The 22,123-nt window shown below is 43.4% G+C and overlaps 1 protein-coding gene across 1 annotated transcript in view; it reads left to right on the top strand.

Annotated features, from left to right (window-relative positions):
• Positions 1-22,123, top strand: part of ENOX1 (ecto-NOX disulfide-thiol exchanger 1) — a 289,641-nt gene that overhangs the window by 161,054 nt on the left and 106,464 nt on the right. The window contains exons 5-6 of the mRNA XM_081328001.1: positions 15,182-15,355; positions 17,038-17,244. Of these exons, the coding sequence (XP_081184127.1) occupies positions 15,182-15,355; positions 17,038-17,244 (381 nt within the window). The remainder of the gene's footprint in view (positions 1-15,181; positions 15,356-17,037; positions 17,245-22,123) is intronic.

The following is a 22,123-nucleotide window of genomic DNA, read 5'->3' as shown; positions in this document are numbered from 1 at the left end:
GCCCACCGCCTTTTCCTTACAGAAAAAGAAGTAAAATAGGTTTATTTATTTATTTATTTTTTAAAAAAATACTTTTGTTTGAGAGTAAGAATCCTTAGTGTAAAGGATGGGATGCCAGCCGGAGTACGTGTTCAGCTCTTTATTGTGTGTGGGGGGGTGCGTACTGGAGAACAAGGACTACCTGGCCTCCTTATATACCTGGCCAGGTAGGCGGCTAGCCAATGGGGTTGGCCCTAGGTTTCCCGCCAAAACTGGGTTTCCCGCCAAAACCGTCCAGGCCAACGCCCCCTAGTGGCCGCTGCTATGCAGATGCCTGCACCTGGATACATAACACTTAGCATCTAAATTTTGCACAGAAATCAGGAGCAACTTTATTTCATTTTGGTGAAGTAGAGAGTCCCGCCTCTTGTTTATGTGTGTTCAATACTTCAAGGTAGGTTAATTCAAGAAAAGACTTTGCAAAGATTTCAGGAATGGTAGTTTGCTGTATTAGTCCCACAGGTGCTTTCCCAAAAGGCAACTGGATTATTATTTTTTTCCTTTGAAAACATTTTGCTTCTCCTCCAAGAGGCTTCTTCCGATGTTCTGAACTGAAGAAGCCTTTTGGATGAGAAGCGAAATGTTTTCAAGGAGAAAAAACCCAAGAAAATCCAGTTTGCCTTTTGGAAAAGCAGAACTGAAGAAGCCTCTTGGATGAGAAGTGAAATGTTTTCAAAGGAAAAAAAAACCCTGAGAAAGTCCAGTTTGCTTTTTTGGAAAAAACAAGACCTTTTGGGACAACTATGAGAAACTCCATTCACATTTGTTGTATTGGGGCATTGTGACAGAATTGTGAAAACTCAGCCAGTCCACAAGCAGCGCGGTGAAGAGCAGAGGCATCCCTTTGTAGACCAAACCCATCCTAATTCTGGCTTCAGGTGAGACAGCTCTGCATTTGGGGATGGAGGTGCCATCTCGGACTGTTGGAATACCTGGAGGGAATTTTTGGAAAGTGGCAACATCCCTTCTTCCTTTCTCCACACTGTTGGTCTGTCATGTCTGGAAAATTTCTCCAGTCTTAGGAGACAAATGAAGTGAAGGCCACTGAAAATAACCTTCTGCTACACCAGGGGTCTTCAAACTTGGCCCTTTTATGACTTGTGGACTTCAACTCCCAGAATTCCTCAGCCAGGCACGCGTGCCTGGCTGAGGAACTCTGGGAGTTGAAGTCCACAAGTCATAAAAGGATCTTAGTTCCTTCACGCTGGCTGAGGAATTCTGGGAGTTGAAGTCCACAAGTCATAAAAGGATCTTAGTTCCCTCAGGCTGGCTGAGGAACTCTGGGAGTTGAAGTCCACAAGTCATAAAAGGATCTTAGTTCCCTCACGCTGGCTGAGGAATTCTGGGAGTTGAAGTCCACAAGTCATAAAAGGATCTTAGTTCCCTCACACTGGCTGAGGAATTCTGGGAGTTGAAGTCCACAAGTCATAAAAGGATCTTAGTTCCCTCACGCTGGCTGAGGAATTCTGGGAGTTGAAGTCCACAAGTCATAAAAGGATCTTAGTTCCCTCACGCTGGCTGAGGAATTCTGGGAGTTGAAGTCCACAAGTCATAAAAGGATCTTAGTTCCCTCACGCTGGTTGAGGAATTCTGGGAGTTGAAGTCCACAAGTCATAAAAGGGCCACGTTTGAAGGCCCCTGCGCTACACCATAATGGTTACTACCATGAGATCATGGATACCAAGCAGATGTTTTTTGGTGAATGACCTTATATTACGAGGGAGAGCCCTCCCCAGAATCCAGATCAGCTCCAGTGATCCTTTTTCTTCTAGAAGCTCCTCCATGGGGCCCGTTCGATTTAATTTAAGGAGAAGGGAGCCCAAATATGCTTTTAAGTTGTTGTTCTTAAGTTTGCTAACCGTTGTATTATGATATTCTGGACTTTTAAACGTTTATAGGTTTTGCGGTTATTTTTGCGCAGTGCCCAGAGTATATTGATTGCGGTGATTTAGAAGTTGAGAGAAAGGAAGAAAAAAGAAAGGGGAGAGAGAGAGGAAGAGAGGGAGGGGGAAGGAAGGAAGGAAGGAAGAATCAACATGGAAGGAAAAAGAGAAGGGAAGGGAGGGAGGGAGGAAGGAAGGAAGAAGGAAGGAAGGAAGGAAGTATAGAGGAAGGAAGGAAGGAAGGTGAAAGGAGGGAGGGAGGGAAGAAGAAAGGAAGGAAGGAAGGAAAGAAGGGAAGAAGGAAGAAAGGAAGGAAGGAAGGAAGGAAGGAAGGAAGGAAGGAAGGAAGGAAGGGAAGGGAAGGAAGAAAAGTTTTATGATGGTTACAGAGTCCCATGGTCACGTGATCATCATTTGCAGCCTTCCAAGCCATTCTTCAAAAAGCAAATTCAATGGGGGAAGCCTGATTTTCTTAAGGACCTCATTTTCCACTTAAGAGCTGCAGTGATTTGCTTAACAACTGTGGCAAAAAAAGCTTTTCGTAAAATGGGTCACAATTCACTTAACAACCCCCTTGCTTAGTGACAGACCTCCCCCCCCCCAATTGGGATTGTAAACTGGGGATTACCTGTAATCCTTAGTCCTTCTTTTAATGGAGTTGATCGGAGCGGGGGAAGACGTAGGTTTACCTTTTCATAGGGAAGCCTGGCCTGTTGGAGGATTTGGTTAATGAAATAAATGGAATCGTCACCAAATTTAACCAATGTTTGTCCCCCCCCCCCAGCCTTCCTTTATAGGTCGGAAAACTTTCGGAAAACTTTCCATAAGAAAAAGTCAAGAAAGATCAAAACAGTTTTTCACAGAACTATACATTCTGTGTTGTTGTTGTTTCATGGGGCTTGTGGATGTTTATTTTATTTTTTGGTTTTTATTTTGCTGCTATAAAGCAGCGTTTTATTTACATTTCTTATTTTTTTCAAACACATCCAGCCCATGGAAACCCCTTGTTGCTCAGAAGTGTAATTAAGTGCAGTCAAATAAATCATTTTATAGCACTTTCCAGATAAAATTAGATTAGATAACCTTTATTGTCATTTTTTTCCTGTGGGCACAATGGCACATATTTAAAAAAAAATGAAATTTAGTTGCTTGCTCTCAAAGTGTATCCATACATAACACACATTAAACATACTACTATAGACCTACACCCTTACATATAAGTAACATATAAATATAAATATTAATCACTGGTATAAGTATTAATCACTGGTATAAATATTAATCACTGGAATGCTGGGATAATTGTGGAAATACAATGTAGTTTTGTCAATAGCCTGGAGATATTTTTTTTCTTTTTTCTTTTGAAGCTCATAGCTCAAAATTACCTTTACGACTTAATTGGGTGCAATCGTTTATTTTTTTTAAAACGATGTCATGAAAGGAGTGAGCAGAGTTCTTAACTGCCTGTAAAATTAGTACATTATTGAAATCGCTAGGAAAGTGAGTCATGTATAAAGCTTCAGAATCACTAATAATACGAAGTAATAACAGCCTTTTGGATTTAGAGATATAATCCCGTGTAAATCTGGAGCACTAAGAAGACAAATGCGAAGGCTGTCAAAAAAATGAAAGAACAGAGGAACTTTCTACCAAAATAAAGGTTGCGAAATTAAAACGTAGCCAGCGTATAAGCAGCTCATCGGAACTTAACTCTCACCGACAAAGGATTAGATGTATTTTCAACTCACAATCTCAGCTGTGCTCCTTAAAATATGCGGTTTGGTTATAAAGGAAAAGATTTTTCTGTCTAGGAGGAATGAAACAATAAAACCCTTTTCCTTTAGAACGTCAAAAGGACGGCATTTTAAGGAGGAATGAAATAATAATAACCTTCTACCGTACCATTTATTTTAAATTCCATCGAAGGTCCCCCCAAAATGTATTGTGAACAAGTAATTGCTCTCTTTTGGAGAGATTTATCCGTGTTTTTTTTTTGGTACCTGTGCAAAAAAAGGGTGATTTTTTAATAAAAAAAAAAGGTCTAGGAAGAATGTATTGTATACACAGTATGTAGTTAGGGCAGGGCTGTCAAACTCAATTTCATTGAGGGCTGCATCAGCATTGCGGTTGCCCTCAGGGGGCTGGGTGGGTATGGCCTGGGTGGGCGTGGCCTACTGGGTGGGCGTGGCCAGCTCTACATCGTTGGCATCAAGGGTGCCTATGGGGGCCTGGGCAGGAGTGGGACAGATCTGAGGGTCTCTGGCAGAAGGAGGGTCTCTGGGCCAGGGCCAAGGCAGTGGGGGCCATTCCCTCACTGTTTCCAGGATGGCTTCACGGGCCGCATGAAACCACTTCACGGGCCGGATCCGGCCCCCGGGCCTTGTGTTTGACATGTCTGAGTTAGGGCAAGTGGGTTAAGATGGAGAAATAGAAATTTTTGAGACATCCTCCTTTATCGGTATTAAGGAAGCCTCTTTTTGGTTCATCCGTTTTTCAGTGCTCTCAGCAGTCACAACGTGATATACACAATGCAATGCAGTGAGACATCTGCGGATGTGTACAGCGGGGAAACAAAACAACCGCTTCACAAACACGGGGCACGACACAGGAGAGCAAAGCCATCAGGGTAGGATTCAGCCACCCATCTGCATTTTAAAAAAAGATAAAGGCCACTCTTTGGAAGACGGCAAATTCCACATTTGGGACAGAGAGGACCGCTGGTTTGAAAAAGGGTTTAAGAGGCTATCTGGGTCCAAATTGAACGGCCCTCTCTCAACAGAGTGGGGGGGGATACAACACCACCCATGTCCCACACCCATTTGCACCACTCAGGTGACCCCGAGGACAAAGGTCAACCTCCAGGTGGCCTCAACGACTCTCAGAAAGAATACTAATGACCAGATGACTGCAAGGAATATCAATCCTTCCATCCTCCACCCTTCAGTCAGAAATGAAGAAGCTCCTTGGATAGGAAATGAAACATTTTCAAGGGAAAAAAAAAAACCCAAGAAAGTCCAGTTGCCTTTTGGGAAAGTATCCTCACTTTGCATGTGAATTTAAGAAACTTAATGCTTTAGGCATGGAGTTGACCCTGCCTAGCCTGCTAATCCTGGACAGGGACATTGTAAAAAATGTCTTCCCAGTCTCCAACCATCTGGCTGCTTTTCTTGAATTATGTCCATCTCTAGCTGGCCATTGGTAATGGAAGAACGATCTGTTGATCTGCTGTACTCATTTTGTAGGGTAAGATATTCCAGCCTGAAGGTCCCAAATTTGCTTTTTCAGGAAGCAATTGGACTTCCTTTGTTTTTCCTTGAAGACATTTCGCTTCTCATTCAAGAAGCTTCTTCAGTTCTGACTGGATGGTGGAGGACGGAAGGATTAATATTCCTTGCAGGCATCTGGTTGTTTGCACTCCCTCTGAGAGTCGTTGAGGCCACTTGGAGGTTGATCTGTCCAAGTGGCCTCAATGACTCTCAGAAAGAGTGCAAATGACCAGATGACTGCAAGGGATATAAATCCATTCTCCACCATTCTGTCAGAACTGAAGAAGCTTCTTGGATGAGAAGCGAAACGTCTTCAAGGAAAAACAAAGAAAAGTCCAGTGGGCCTCTTGAGAAAGCATCTTTGGGACAACCATGACCTGGATGATGGAGAATCTCCGTAGAGAAGCCATCCTGAAAACATTCAACCCATCTTCATCTTTAGAAAGCTAGTTATCTTATCTTGTCTTGTCTTGTCTTGTCTTGTCTTGTCTTGTCTTGTCTTGTCTCGTCTCGTCTCGTCTCGTCTTGCTTTGCCTTGCCTTGCCTGGCCTTTTCTTTCTTTCTTTCTTTCTTTCTTTCTTTCTTTCTTTCTTTCTTTCTTTCTTTCTTTCTTTCTTTCTTTCTTCTCTCTCTCTCTCTCTCTCTCTCTCTCTCTCTCTCTCTCTCTCTCTCTCTCTCTCTCTCTCTCTCTCTCTCTCTCTCTCTCTCTCTTTCTTGGCATTTTGTTCCAGCTGGTGGTAGAATTGTGGCTGAGCAATCTTACCCATAGAAAAAAGAAAAGAATTCAAAATTACTGACAGAGAAAAGATCAGAATAAGAGACTGTGAGACTTGTGATTAAAGCGAACGGCATCAATATTTTCTCAGGCTGAATTCTGCCTGGAGCTAATGTGAGCTTTGCAGTAAAGTTTGACAAAATATATGAATCAAATAAACGTATCCACGATAGGCATCAAAGCTGCTCTACGCAATGGATGAGCCGAGATGCACAGCAGGTTTTTAGACAAACATCAAAGCCCTATCTATGTACATCTGTGAACAGTACAAAATACACTTAATCTCAGCTCAGGATTTGCTAAAATTAGAGATTTTTCTGTTTCACTGAGGGTCAGACAACAGAGGCGAAGTGCTGGCACAGATGTGTCCAAATTAGGCTAGTTGGAATGGATATCTGTGACTTTAGATCTGTACTTAGAAACTATCCCAGCGAAATCAATAGGATAAAAGGAAAAAATAAGCGTGCTCAATATGTTTTTGAGCCATTTATTTATTTATTTGGCTTGATTCGCCAGCTGCTTTTTGGTTAGGAAAGAACACAGCGAAAAGAACATTATGAAAAATAGATTGGTTGCATTGATAGAAAGGACCCAGATGTAAACCAAACCTTTGCCAAGGCACTAATTCTTTGAAGTTGCTTTCTGCAATGAAGGGGATCGTGTTTTTGCATGAATGATGAGGTTTAATGCCCAGAAGTAAGTATTATAAACTTTTAAAAAATCGGTACTAGAGAAGATAGCCCCTATCCAATGAAATCTCTTCAGCTACAGAGGGTGTGCAGGACTTAAGGAGTAGCCTTGAAAGATCACAGGAAGCAATAAAGGAGAATATTTGTTGCACAGGGTTGAAACGAGGGGTCCTTGGTGCTCTCTCAGCTTGGTTGTTTTCTTGCAGACGTTTCATTAACCAAACTAGGTAATATCATCAGTGCTAGGAGGCAGTAAGTAGTGGGAGAGGAGGAGGAGGAGGAGGAGGAGGAGGAGGAGGAGGAGGAGGAGGACTGTGCGGTCTTGGTTGTTTTCTTGCAGATGTTTTATGGCCCAGATTAGATAACTTCATCAGTTCTAGGAAAAAGTAGGGTGTACACAGAGGAGGAGGAGGAGGAGGAGGAGATGGAAGAGGAGGGGAAGAGGAGGAGGGGAGGGGGAGGGGGAGTAAGAGGAGGAGGAGGAGGAGGAGGGAGCAACGACCATGGGATCCTTGATTCTCTCTTGGTGGTTTTTCTTGCAGATGTTTCCTGACCCAACTAGGTTACATCATCAGTGCTAGGAGGAATAATTGCTTCCAAAGCAAAGACACATAAAGCCCAGTTTAAAGAAACTTATTTGACTCCACTGATGATGTCACCTAGTTGGGTAATGAGATGTCTGTAAGAAAACAGTCACGCTTGGAGAGCACTAAAGGCCTCACAAAGTTTATTTCTGTCTTACTTTGAATCTTCAATTTCATTTCCTTGCCATCACATGGAAAAGGGACCAAATGGAGAAAATTAAGAACGTGCACCAATTTTTTTTGTGCAGATGGAAGAATTTGTAGTTACCAATACATCAAAGGCCTCTCTATCTACCTTTGTGTCCTTGAAGTAGAAGCTTGAATGCTTGGGCGCAAATGGTGGCAATTTGTTTTTCAAAATATATTGTCTTTTTTGAGCTAGTACATTAGAGAACTGTATCAAGAATTAACTTGGAATATTTTGTGGTTTTCTACAGCTAAGTAGTTTCCGTTATGGCTTGATGACAAGATAAAAGTCTGTTTTTCTTCCCCGTTCTAGCTTAGGTCCAATTCCTAAGCTGCCAAAATGCAAAATCTACATATTATCATTAAATATTGCTGAGTTGATATCCAATAACCATACAACAAATTTGTGGGAACACCCCAGCAACAACACAATTGCCTATGAATAACTGATGGTATCGAATAACATTCGTCTTTCACAAACTGCCTTTCGCAGAATAATGTATGGTGTCTCAAGAAATGAAATAACTTTTTTTTCCAAATTCCATTACCCCCACCTCACAAGAGTTATAATGTTAGCTTCTCATTCTTTTTTTAAAAAAAATGCTATAATTTCCAGTGTCACAAAGCAGACATCTGTTTCATCTTTGTGTAATACTGTGTAATCTCTGTGCTGGAGAGAAAAAGTGAGGGAGTATAATAAAAATTGGCTGTGCTGGTAGGAATTTGATGAAATAAAAAGCAAAGTGAAAAAAAATCTATAAAGTACAGGTCCTTTGGCTCAACACTCCAGTTATAATCAGAATAGAGCTGGGAGGGACCTTGGAGGTCTTCTAGTCCAACCCCCGTGCTGAAGCAGGAGACCCTAAGTGGAATTTTTCTCCTATGGGATTTTCCCATGTATTTTACCAGGAAACACAGATAGGGCAGGCTAGAAAAGTCAGTGTCCTCCTAACCATACCCAACCACTCCGAATTTGTTGGCAATGTCCATTTTGCTCTCCGACTTCATGGTGACCTAACCCTAACTGGAATTTTCTGCCAATGGGATTTTCCCATGTATTTTACCAGAAAACATAGATAGGGCAAGTTAGAAAACTCAGTGCCCTCCTAACCATACCCAAGCACTCCGAGTTTTTTTTAAAAATCCCATTTATATCCCGCCCTTCTCCGAAGATTCAGGGCGGCTTACAATCTAAAGCGCAAATCAATGTGCTTAGCAATAGCCTTCATTCTATGTATATGCCTGCTTATTAGGGCTTTCGCCCCTCCAAGCGGTATTATTACAAAGTCAGCTTAATTGCCCCCAACAATCTGGGTCCTCATTTTACCTACCTCGGAAGGATGGAAGGCTGAGTCAACCTTGAGCCTGGTGGGACTCGAACCTGCACTAATTGCAGGCAGCTGGTGTTACTTAAGGAGGCATTAGCCCACTGCTCCACCAAGGCTCTAGTTTGTTGGCGATGTCCATTTTTCTCTATGAGTTCATGGCAACCTAGCCCTAACCCTAAGTGGAATTTTCCTCCAATGGGATTTTACCATGTATTTTACCAGGAAACATAGATAGGGCAGGCTAGAAAAGTCAGTGCCCTCCTAACCATATCCAAATTTGTTGGTGATGTCCATTTTGCTCTATGAGTTCATGGTGACCTAACCCTTACCCTAAGGCCTAGACCATTTCAGATAGATGGCTGTCCAATCTCTTCTTGAAAACCTCCAGTGACGGAGCACCTAGAACTTCTGGAGGCAGGTTGTTCCACTGGTTCATTGTTCTCACCGTCAGGAACTTTCTCCTTAGTTCTAGGTTGCTTCTCTCCTTGATTAATTTCCATACATTGTTTCTTGTCCTGCCTTGAGGTGCTTTGGAGAATAATTTGACCCCCCTCTTCCTTGTAGCAGCCCCTCAAATAATGGAATGCTACTATCATGTCTCCCCTAGTCCTTCTTTTCTCCAGACTGGCCAAATCCTGCAATCAATCTTCATATGTTTTACTCTCCAGGCCTTTGATCATCTTTGTTGCTCTTCTTTGCACTTTTCTCAAAGTCTCAACATCTTTTTTTGTCATGTGGTGACTAAAACCAGTTGAGGTATTCCAGGTGTGGCCTTACTAAAGCTTTATAAAGCGGTACTTTCTATGTTTTTATTATTTTCAATTTTGACTATTTTTCATTGGTTTTAAATCTGAGAATACTTGAAAGATAGCCAGGATGTAGATAAAATTAATAAAGCACCGGGGGAAGGCAAGAATCAACTTAAGCAAATCAGAGTGACTTCCCCAAAGCTAAGTTTTGGAAAGCATTATGGATCAGGACCACACATAAATCCCCAGTTCAGAAGATTTATTGTTCATGCCTATCCAGGTAGTGCAGTAGCACAACTGAGGTCAAAATTTACGTTGCTAAGTGAGACAGTTGTTAAGTGAGTTTTGTCCCCTTTTTATGCCCTTTCTTGCTACAGTTGTTCAACGAATCTCTGCAGCTATTAAGTTAGTAACACGGTTGTTAATTGAATCTGATTTTCCCCCGAGACTTTGCTTGTCAGAAGGTTGCAAAAGTTCACCATGTGGCCCTGGGATGCTGCAGTCATCGTAAGTATGAACCAGTTGCCAAGTGCCTGAATTTTGAGCAGGTGACCATTGGGGATGCTACGACGGTCGTAAGTGTGAAGAACCATCGTAAGTCCCATTTTTCAGTGCTGTTGTAACTTTGAAAGGTCACTAAAGGAACTAGAGGAGTAACCTGTACACAAGAATCTTGCTCAGTTAATGGTCAGCACTAAATTGATGCTAGATAATAGTCAATGGAATTCCAGAGGGATTGGATGTTTGTGGAGACGTCACAATTCTAGACCAGGTCCTCTCTTGACTCCGCCTGCAGACTCTGCCTGCTCTTCCCCCACAGATTATGAGCGATTGCCCCCTTTGCGTCTATCTCAAACCTGGTGGATTGCAACACTGCACATCTTCCATAAAATAAGAACAGCCCCTATCTATGTGTTGGAATCTGGCAGTCCAACAGGATGCCTTATGGATAGCGTGGAGGCCAAATAAACACATTAAAAAATAAAAAAATGAAAATCAGAGTGAAATCTGCCATAAGTAGAAAGTGGGAACTTGACAAGCACGCAGAGCAGATGGTTCCAGATGACAGGAGCAATGAAGCAATATTATGTCTCACCATCTGGCAGCTGAGGGTCGGCGCCAAAAACCTACACTTTGTACACAAGTCCTGATGTGATCGCTGACAACAGGGGTGGAGTATCTCCCACCCTCAGCTCCTCGTCAGAATGGAATGGGACACATAAGTAACAACCATGGACCTGTCTTTAAGCCTCGGAAGCTGCTTTGAGACCACATGAAGGATTTGTAGACGTGTAGTAAAAGTTATCCACCCAAGCCCGGGAGAGAAAGTCTGGAGCCAAGCTAAACTAAGCAGGAGAGGATCTCCATACAGGAAGTTAGAAGCTTCATCCATGTATGTTCTTCCCACCCATCAGGACCCACCCAATTAGCTCACCCAAAGGTTGGAGGGTTATATCCAAGAGCGCATTCAAAGTCTTTCCAACCTCGGGTCAGCGAGGAGCTTTTGAGGAGTTAAGCTTTGCATGTCACAGTGCGATAAATAGGAGAGGGGGAGGAAAAAGTACTTTGATCAAAGTCTCATTTTCGGTGCAATAATTGAAGGTCCTGCAACACACCCAAACGCAGACACAGCTCTTTATTCTGGGTGCAAATATCCACAGAAGGGACAGTGACCATTTTCTTTATCTTCTCTGCAATTGGCCTGTATCAGATATTAGCAAGACCTTCCTTCCTTCCTTCCTTCCTTCCTTCCTTCCTTCCTTCCTTCCTTCCTTCCTTCCTTCCTTCCTCCCTCCCTCCCTCCCTCCCTCCCTCCCTTCCTTCCTTCCTCTTTCCCTCCCTCCTTCCTATCAACTCCCTCCCTCTCTCCCTCCCTCCCTCTTTCCCTCCCTCCCTCCCCCTCCCTCCCTCCCTCCCTCCCTTCCTTCCTTCCTTCCTTCCTTCCTTCCTTCCTTCCTTCTTTCCTCTCTCTTTCCCTCCCTCCCTTTCCTATCAACTCCCTCCCTCCCTCCCTCCCTCCCTCGCTGTTTTCCTTCCTTCCTCCCTCCCTCCCTCCCTCCCTTCCTCCCTTCCTCACTCTTTTCCTCCCTCTCTCCCTCCTCTCCTTTCCCATCAACTTCCTCCCTTCCTTCCTCCCTCCCTCCTCGCTCTCCTTCTTCCCTCTTTTCCTTTCTTCCTTCCCTTTCTCCCTCCTTCCCCTCCCTCCCTATTTTCCTTCCTTCCTCCCTCCCTCCCTCCCTTTCCCATCCACTTCCTCCCTCCCTTCCTCCCTTTTCCCAGACTTTCCGAGGTACAGATTAGTATCGAAATTTACATTCTATCCTGCAAATGAATTTTATCCTGCAGGATTACTTCATGCCAGCGTTTCTAATGCCAGATCTCTGCGGTCACAGAGTGAAACTGATTGGCAGGAGAATCCCATGGAAGAATTTCACACAGTTATGAGGGAGCTTTAGCGCCCAACGACAGAGAGTCTGCTTACGAGGTCAAGTAATTAGCTGACTTGTGAGGAGGATTAGAAAAACTCCTGAAAAGGGGGCCTATTGGTGGTTGCTTCTTAGGATGGCTATGTTCAGCTTCCACCAAAGGGCAGCCCTATTAGAGGATCTCTCCCCCACTTTGTTCTGAACTTTCTGTAGACACGGAGTTGATTACCGGGGAAAACTATAAGAATTGTTGGTTTGACTCAGCTGGATTCTTCCTGTTTATTTATTTATTTATTTATTTATTTAGTTATATTTATATACCGCCCTTTCCCTGAGGACTCAGGGCGGTTTACAGGGAATTAAAAAATCCAACATACAAAAGTTAAAACCGAATTAAAAAATATTAAATTGACCCTGTACACAATTAAAACCCCAATTAAAATTCCTCCTCAGTCTGGGCCCGAGAGCTCGAAGAGCCAGGTCTTCAGGCCCCGGCGGAATGATCGGAGGTCGGGGGCAGTCCTCAGCTCCACCGGCAGCTGGTTCCAGAGGGCAGGCGCCCCCACTGAGAAGGCCCTATCCCTGGGTGTCACCCGCTGGCAATCTCTCACCGGCGGAACCCTGAGCAGACCCTCCCTGTGGGAGCGCACTGGACGAAGGGCATTTGATGCCGGCAGCAGGTGTTCCCTCAAGTAACCCGGACCCAGGCCATGTAGTTTGAATCAAGGCTGGCATGAGACTCAGCAGCAAAGAAGGTGGCAGAAATCTTCGCTCTGTAAAGATCTGGGAAGCGTCACAATGTTGTATGGGGAGTCCTTGACTCACAATCACTCGTTTAGCGACCGTTCAAAATTACAACAGCATTGGCAAATGTGACTTGTGACCATTTTTCACCATTACGACCACTGCAGCATCCTCGTGGTCACGTGATCCAAATTCGGAGGCTTGGCAACTGACATGTCCTTACGACAGTTGCCCTGTGATCGCCTTTTATGACTTTCTGACAAGCCAAGTCAACAGGGGAAGCCAGATTCACTTTAACAACTGCGTTGCTAACAACCGCAGTGATTCGCCTGTGTCAAGAAAGGTCGTAAAATGGGGAACACTGCACTTAACAAGTGTCTTGCTTAGAAACAGGTACTTTGGGCTCAATCGTGGTCGTACGTCAAGGACTACCATCAGCCTGGGATGGAAGACTTGATGCCGTTGAAATGAAATGTGATGGAAGTAGTCCTTCACGTTGAGTCTCGTCTTCCGTGGTCTCAACTGCTTTGTTCTTACCAAAATTATTGAATCCGCAAGTAGATCTGAAGAACGGAAGGGGAATCAGGAGATTGTGCTTCAGAAGAGAACCACTCTTCATGATGGTGACAACCATGATGTTTTAATGACCTATCACAGTGGTGTTGTGATTCCGTGCCAGCCAGTGGACCCAGCAGTTGAGTCCGGGGAATCAGAGGAGGAGGAGGGGCCTGGAGAGCCGTCAGAGGAGGAGGAAGACTCTGATGAGCTCCAGGATTTACAATCTGATGAAGAGCCTGGCCCCTCCACACATGCTCAGGCTGAGACCCAGCTGTGCTGGGAAGCTGAGTCAGACTCTGAGGACTCACAGCTGGAAGACATCATAGACGCTCACAAACGCTGACAGGCAACAAGAGCAGGACAGAGGGAGGCCATGGGGCGACTCCAAGGGTGAAGGAGAAAGCATTGAGAAGCCACGCCTTGGGGCTGCATAATAAAAAGGGAAGGTGTGGGCGGTGCTGGCTGCTGAAGGCAACCATTTGCAAAGGACTCAAGTTTCATGGAATCATGTTCTGTTTGCCTTGCTTGTGAACAATTCTCCGTTTGAATCGTGTTTTGTTTGCCTTTGCTTTTGGGACATTTTGCAGGTCTGTAAATAATATTAAAAGGGGCTTGATTTTCCTGCATTTCAAGCCTACTTGTTGGAAGAGGGGTTTGTCCTTGTGAGTTAACAAGGACTCACATAGGCTGGGACAGAAGAAGTGGTTTCAACCTTTTCTTAACCACGGACCCCCTTTAAATACCTTTTGTGGCCACAAACCCCCAAGACTTAACTCAAGATTTAAATCATAGCACTTCTTCAAGTCGTCATGGACTCCCTGTGATGACAGCCCCCCCCCAGGGGTCCAGGGGCCACAGGTTGAGTGTCAAGTGTGAAACTTTGACAGCTACATGCCTCTGAATTTCAAGTTGCCTTTAGAAAAAGGGGGTGGGAGGTCTTCCTTACAAGTGGGTAGATGGGGAAACGAAACTTCTTTGATTCAGCTGCAGACCATGGGAGCCCGAAGCCTTTTCAAGGACACCAGAACAGGTGTGGATTTGAAGCAGACAGTTCCCATAACAAAGTGAACTTGTTGATATGGATTACGTAAGATGTTGGGGGTTTGGCTGGGAAAACTATTGTTTACGTCGATGAATTGCTGTGGGAATCTCAGAGTTAACTTTGCTTCGACATACCTATGCAGTGTATTCAATAAACCTTAAAATTTTCAGAAACAGTATTAATCTAGAGTTTTATTTGGATTCCCAAGCTGGTTGTTGACATTGAGAACCACTGACCTGTCAGATTCACATTCTGTCTCAAAAAAGTCTAAAAAAAAAGAGATGTTGAGTCTTTGGGGGGGGGGGAAAGTGCAAAGAAGAATAACTAAGATGATTAAAAGCCTGAAGATTAAAACATACGAAGAACGGTTGCAGGATTTGGGTTTGGCTAGTCTAAGGAAGAGAAGGACTAGGAGTGACATGATAAAAGTCTTCCAATATTTGAGGGGCTGCCCCAAAGAAGGGAGGGGGGTCAACCTATTCTCCAAAGTCCCAGAAGGCAGGAGAAGAAGCAATGGATGGAAACTAATCAAGGAGACAAGCAACCTGAAACTAAGGAGAAATTTCCTGACAGTAAGAACAATCAACCAGGGGAACAGCTTGCCACCAGAAGTTATGAATGCTCCAACACTGGAGGTTTTTTAAGAAGAGATTGGACAGCCACTTGTCCCAAAGTGTATAGGATCTCCTGCTTGAGCAGGGGGTTGGACTAGAAGACCTCCAAGGTCCCCTCCAGCTCTATTCTGATTGATTGACTCGTGTTAGGGAGCAGCTTCTTCTACCTGCATGGTTATTTTGTTTTTAGAACAAGGCTAATGGGCCTGATGGGGATACCATACAAAGCAAGACGACAGTGGACAGTAAGTGAGACGTGCTCTAAAGTTCATAAAAGTTTTCTGTGCTGTATTTGCAGATTCAATTTGCGTGAGGGGCTTTGATCCAAACCTCAGCATGATGACGGGTATCACTCCGCTTAACCCCATGTTATCAGGCATGGGCCTCGTACCTCAGCCTCCCACAACGGAAGTCCCGGTCATCAAAGAGATTATTCACTGTAAAAGTTGCACTCTCTTCCCACCAAACCCAAGTAAGTAAACCTGGTTAGCTAAAAAAGTTGGCTTAATGAGGGCTGAAACTACTAGGCAGGTGCAAACCTTTTTGATAGTTGACTAACGTATTGCCTAGCCACCTAACAAAAGGGGAAAAAGGGGAAAAGGATCTTGCAATTTTAGCATAGCAAGGGAATGTATAGGGTCTCTTGCCTGAGCAGGGGGTTGGACTAGAAGACCTCCAAGGTCCCTTCCAACGCTATCGTTCTATGTTCATGGTAAGTTGTTGGCCAATCATGAGAACATTTCTCAGGTCTGTTTTTAGTATCAAAGCTGAAGAGCCAGCGCTTGTCCGAGGACGTCTCCGCGGTCACGTGGCCGGCATGACTAGACGCCAAAGGCGCACGGAACGCTGTTACCTTCCCACCGGAGTGGTCCCTATTTTTCTACTTGCATTTTTACGTGCTTTAGAACTGCTAGGTTGGCAGAAGCTGGGACGAGTAACTCTGTTATGTGGCACTCGGGATTCGACCTGCCAAACTGCCGACCTTCTGATCGACAAGCTCAACATCCTAACCCACTGAGCCACCGCGTCCCTATCACTAAGGTTAATCTCACAATGTTACCAACTTTGGTGGCAACTTCAGGACCTCACAGCAAAAGGATAGAATGCAATGAATGTTGCTAGTTTCTGGGCAAGATCTGTTTAATTGGTGCATAATTGAATCTTGTATTTTATATTTTTTAATTTATGTCCTGTAGCATAACTTATTTTAATTGTCATGCTTCTGACATGAATAAACCAACCAACCAACTCTGGTATCCCTTCCTTTAGTATTACTTACTGAAGCCGTATTATCAATAGTGCTGCCTTGTCACCTTTGGAAGCCCTAAAATGAATTGAATAATGGCATGGCATGGCATGGCATGGCATGGCATGGCATGGCATGGGATAGAATAGAATAGAATAGAATAGAATAGAATAGAATAGAATAGAATAGAATAGAATAGAATAGAATAGAATAGAATAGAATAGAATAGAATAGAATAGAATAGAATAGAATAGAATAGAATAGAATAGAATAGGAATGGGATGGAATTAAGAATAGAATAGAATAGAATAGAATAGAATAGAATAGAATAGAATAGAATAGAATAGAATAGAATAGAATAGAATAGAATAGAATAGAATAGAATAGAATAGAATAGAATATATTGGCCAAGTGTGATTGGACACAGATAGAATTTGTCTCCGGTGCATAAGCTCTCAGTATACATATAAACAATAGAGTGATAGGTCATAGGTCATAAATCATAGTTACAATCATTAATCCTAAAATACAAGCAACAAGTGACAAATCATAATAGGAGAAGGTGGTCGGAAAGATGAGAAGGTGAGAAAAGGTGAGAAACGAGAAGAGTGGGTAGATGGGGTAGAGGAGAAGGATAATAACCATACAGCCATACTGCATCTTTAGGCCTAAGACAGTGATAGAGTGATAGATGTGTGAGTCGCCATTTAGTGATGGGCTAAATTACTCCAGCAAAAACAGCCTTAAGCTAACTAAGAGATGCAGAATAGCTTCAGGACCCATTCTTTCTTTCCCACGGTGCGGGATGTTAGTGTTGAGTGAAGTACGGATCGATTGGGAGGCTTTCGCACGGGGATCCCGGGTTCTGAAATGCCCGATCATCTGTGCGATATTCCATTTTGTCTTAGATCTTCCACCCCCTTCGACAAGGGAGAGACCCCCGGGATGCAAAACTGTGTTTGTCGGAGGATTGCCCGAAAATGCGAGCGAGGAAATAATCCAGGAAGTCTTTGAACAGTGCGGGGACATCACAGCCATTCGGAAAAGCAAGAAGAACTTTTGTCACATCCGATTTTCAGAAGAATTCATGGTTGATAAAGCCATTTACCTTTCTGGTATTTATCACCTCCTTCCATAAGTCTCCTCCTTGGCCTCTCATTTGTATTGTGTGATATTCCCTTTTCTATTACCTATATATCTCCATCAGCGAGCTTTCTTGCTCGACCTTGGAGAAGGGCCTGCAAGCACATAACCTCCGTTCTTTCTTTGCATCCGCCAAGAGTTTTGCAGCATTTTATCTGCATTTTGCCTGTTGTGATGAAGCTTCTTCCTTCCCTGTCATTATTTAGTAGAAATGTCTAACTCAGTAATTTGAAATGTACTGTAGATGTGGACAGCAAATAGACTTATTTGCTTATGCTATTCTAATATACCCCTCTGTCATGAAAGACAGCTATAGACTGATTTTGTATATCACTTTAACTATCAACTAGGGTTCCAGCTAGTTAAGCAAATAGATTTATTTGCCTATGCTATTCAATATTCTACTCTACTCTATTGTACTCTACTCTACTCTACCCTACTCTACCTTACCCTACCCTACCCTACTCTACCTTACCCTACCCTACCCTAGCCTACCCTAGCCTACCCTAGCCTACCCTAGCCTACCCTACTCTACTCTATTCCTTAATTCTCTTCTCTTCTCTTCTCTTCTCTTCTCTTCTCTTCTCTTCTCTTCTCTTCTCTTCTCTTCTCTTCACTCCACTCCACTCCACTCCACTCCACTCCACTCTATTCACTCTACTCTACCCTACTCTACCCTACTCTACCTTACCCTACCTTACCCTACCCTACCTTACCCTACCCTACCCTACCCTACCCTACCCTACCCTACCCTACCCTACCCTACCATACCCTACTCTATTCTATTCTTTAATTCTCTTCTCTTCTCTTCTCTTCTCTTCTCTTCTCTTCTCTTCTCTTCTCTTCTCTTCTCTTCTCTTCTCTTCTCTTCTCTTCTCTTCTCTTTCTCTTCTCTTCTCTTCTCTTCTCTTCTCTTCTCTTCTCTTCTCTTCTCTTCTCTTCTCTTCTCTTCTCTTCTCTTTTCTCTTCTCTTCCCTTCCCTTCCCTTCTCCTCTCCTCTCCTCTCCTCTCCTCTCCTCTCCTCTCCTCTCCTCTCTCCACTCCACTCCACTCCACTCTATTCCTTAATTCTCTTCTCTTCTCTTCTCTTCTCTTCTCTTCTCTTCTCTTCTCTTCTCTTCTCTTCTCTTCTCTTCTCTTCTCTTCTCTCCTCTCCTCTCCTCTCCTCTCCTCTCCTCTCCTCTCCTCTCCACTCCACTCCACTCTATTCACTCTACTCTACCCTACTCTACCTTACCCTAACCTACCCTACTTTACCTTACCCTACCCTACCCTACCCTACTCTACTCTACTCTACTCTACTCTACTCTACTCTACTCTACTCTATTCTATTCTATTCCTTAATTCTCTTCTCTTCTCTTCTCTTCTCTTCTCTTCTCTTCTCTTCTCTTCTCTTCTCTCCACTCCACTCCACTCCACTCCACTCCACTCCACTCCACTCCACTCCACTCTACTGTACTCTACTCTACTCCTATTCTATTCTGGACTACCTGTAGATCACCAACCTACACTGGATAGGCAAGAAGAGTGAACATCACCTAAGTTCACATCTGCCCTGCCCTAAATTTTGCAGCTCTAGTAGTGGGACTTTTCACTGGTGGATCACAAATACCTCAACCCAATCTGAAATGAACCCATATGGGCGTCACCTGAATTGGTGGCCTTACGCTTATCCTAGGATGGTGGCTTCAGAGTTTAATACTTGAAGGAATGCCATTCCCTACTTATAGGTTTCAATAGTAAGGTGAACAAAGTCATGTCTCTTCTCTGAACTCAGAGATATCGATCCTTTCAACCACGCCACGTTGAATATGAGACCTTCTCCTCGTGGAGACACAAACTGGTGCCGAGTTTGACTTCCGATTATTCTGCCACTTGGAAAACCATGTTGATTGGCGTTCGCTTAAGGGTTTGATGGACACACTATGGCTTGAATATGATTTTGTTTATAGAATAGCGGGCTTGGTTTTGTCGGTGTCGGCTTTTGTATTGGATGTTTTAATGATTAGATCCAAAGATAAGGTCTCGAAGAGACAGTAAGCAATGAAGAGGGAAGAATTTGAGGTTAGGCTTTGAGCAAAGACAGAAAAGCAGTACGAGGGAAGGAATTAACGATGCCCAAAAGTAGAATACACATTCATTTCAGAATAGGGGTAAGTGATACTTGTTTCTCATATCTGTGGTTATGTAATTACACGGACTCGGTTCTTGCGTCTGCTATCGATCCAGAGGTGATCCAGAGATGTGCTGTAACATAGATTAATCTTTGTTCAATCTCAGTTGCATCATAGACCATGGCCATCTGCCAGAGGTTCCAAGTTGAGTTATTGTTCTAATTAATGCATGGTAAAATGGAGAATGCTGATCAATACTGTTCGGGAATATCATAAACTGTAAAAAAAAAACATCAAATGAGGAAGAAAAGTAGTAAAAACCTCCAGAGACAAAACTCCACTTAGAACAGAGAGCATAGAATAATAGGGTTGGAAGGAACCTTGGAGGCCATCTAGTCCAACCTCCTGCTCAAGCAGGAGACCCTATGCCATTCCAGACAAATGATCCAATCTATTCTACTCCACTCCACTCCACTCCACTCCACTCCACTCCACTCCACTCCACTCCATTCCATTCCATATTTTCTATTCTATTCTATTCTATTCTATTCTATTCTATTCTATTCTATTCTATTCTATTCTATTCTGTTCTGTTCTGTTCTGTTCTGTTCTGTTCTGTTCTGTTCTGTTCTGTTCTGTTCTGTTCTATTCCATATTTTCTATTCTATTCTATTCTATTCTATTCTATTCTATTCTATTCTATTCTATTCTATTCTATTCTATTCTATTCTATTCTATTCTATTTTTTCTATTCCATTCCATTCCATTCCATTCCATTCCATTCCATTCCATTCCATTCCATTCCATTCCATTCTATTCTATTCTATTCTATTCTATTCTATTCTATTCTATTCTATTCTATTCTATTCTATTCTATTCTATTCTATTCTATTCTATTCTATTCCATTTCATTCCGCTCCGCTCTATTCTCTCTCCCCTCCCCTTACTCTAATGGCAAGATGAAAATGGAGAGGCACTTAGCTGCCAGATTTTCACTCTTGATGCTAACCGTCTTGAATCCTATCTTCTAAGAGGCTAATGCAGAAAATATTAAATTATATTTCTTCTGCACCTCAGTCTCTCCTACCACTCCATCCATTCCACAGGCCCAGGGGGCCCCAGTTTTCAGACAGAAAGCAGGATTCGCCCCACCAGCACCATTCCATATAAGCAAATCCTCCCTGCAAATGGCTTCAGCCATGCAAGGAAAGGAAAATTGCTTTGCATCCTCTCAAGCTGGATTTTGATGACATTTTACGAGCGGAATTCAATCCCCGACTATCTTCTAGCTTGGCAGAAGGGCAGCTGTCAGCCATGAAGATGGCGTGTTTTAATTCCACTGAATTATTGTTTTTCCGCGATGATCTTTATTACATTTTCAAACATAAAATGCTCTGGAAATGGCAAAGCAAGAGGGTAATTTCCCAGGCTCATAATAGGCAAGAGACATTAAAAAAAAAAGAGAGAAGATATCATTTACGGCACTTACAGTTGTGGCGATACACAAAAGCTACAGCCTGGTTGCCACTTTTGGCTTACACAAAATGACGTCCCTGTCAGAATAAATTAAACCAGTTCCTGGGGAGGTCATGCTAGCAACAAACCTGTCTGCAGATAGTCCTCGATTTACATTTAGCGACTGTTAATTGTTCTGACTGTAATGAAGTTTCTCCTTAGTTCTAGGTTGCTTCTCTCCTTGGTTAGTTTTCATCTGTTGCTTCTTGTCCTGCCTTCAGGTGCTTTGGAGAATAGCTTGACTCCCTCTTCTTTGGGGCAGCCCCTGAGATACTGGAGGACTGCTGTCATGTCACCCCTTGTCCTTCTCTTCATTAAACCAGACATTCCCAATTCTAGCAACCATTTCTTATATGTTTTAGCCTCCAGTCCCCTGATCCTCTTTGTTGCTCTTCTCTGCACTCTTTCCAGAGTCCCAACATCTTTTTTTACATCGTGGTGACCAAAACTGGATGCAGGATTCCAAGTGTGGTCCAACCAAGGCCTTGTAAAGTGATATTAACACTTCGGGTGATCTTGATTCTATATACTTGTCAAGTCCCAGCTATGGATTCCTGAATCCCCTTTGAGTGATCAAAGGGAAGGCCAGCCTCCAAAACTGTTATAAACGTTTTCTGATTTGCCATAACTAGCCATTGTGGCTACCCTGAAGACGTCGCTCTTCATAAACGGGTGCATTTGATGGATAAATCCCTTGCACCTGGCGATGGAAACATTCTGCAGAGGTTTTGCTTGCTTGTAGCAGCGGTGGGGTGGGGTGGGATGCCACGTCATGCTAAAGAAGCCAGTCTGACATTGTCATCCAGCTCATGGTTTGGCCCCAACGTGCATTTTCCAAAAGACCAGCTGGATTTTCTTGGTTTTACCCTTGAAAACATTTCGCTTCTCTTCCAAGAAGCTTCTTCGGTTCCGAAGCATCAGTTCTGAAGAAGCTGAAGAAGCTTCTTGGAATGGGAAGTGAAACGTTTTCAAGGTGGGGGGGGGGGAAACCGCACCAAGAAAGTCCAGCTGCCTTTTGGGAAAATCACCTTTGGGATGTAAGCCAGGGTTTGTGACGTGGCACGCACGCCCAAAAGGTATGGAGCGTGCAGCCTGGGGTTGTGAAGCTGCATTTTGTTAGTTTGACAAAAACAAAACAGGCAAAGTTGTGGATGGTCATGTTTGATTACAGTTGGAAACTAATGTATTGCTTACACATTATTCTTACTAGCTCAGATCTCAA

The sequence above is a fragment of the Vipera berus genome, assembly GCF_964194415.1.
Source record: "Vipera berus genome assembly, chromosome: 4".
Taxonomy (NCBI): domain Eukaryota; kingdom Metazoa; phylum Chordata; class Lepidosauria; order Squamata; family Viperidae; genus Vipera; species Vipera berus.
This window is presented reverse-complemented; position numbering and strand designations above follow the sequence as displayed.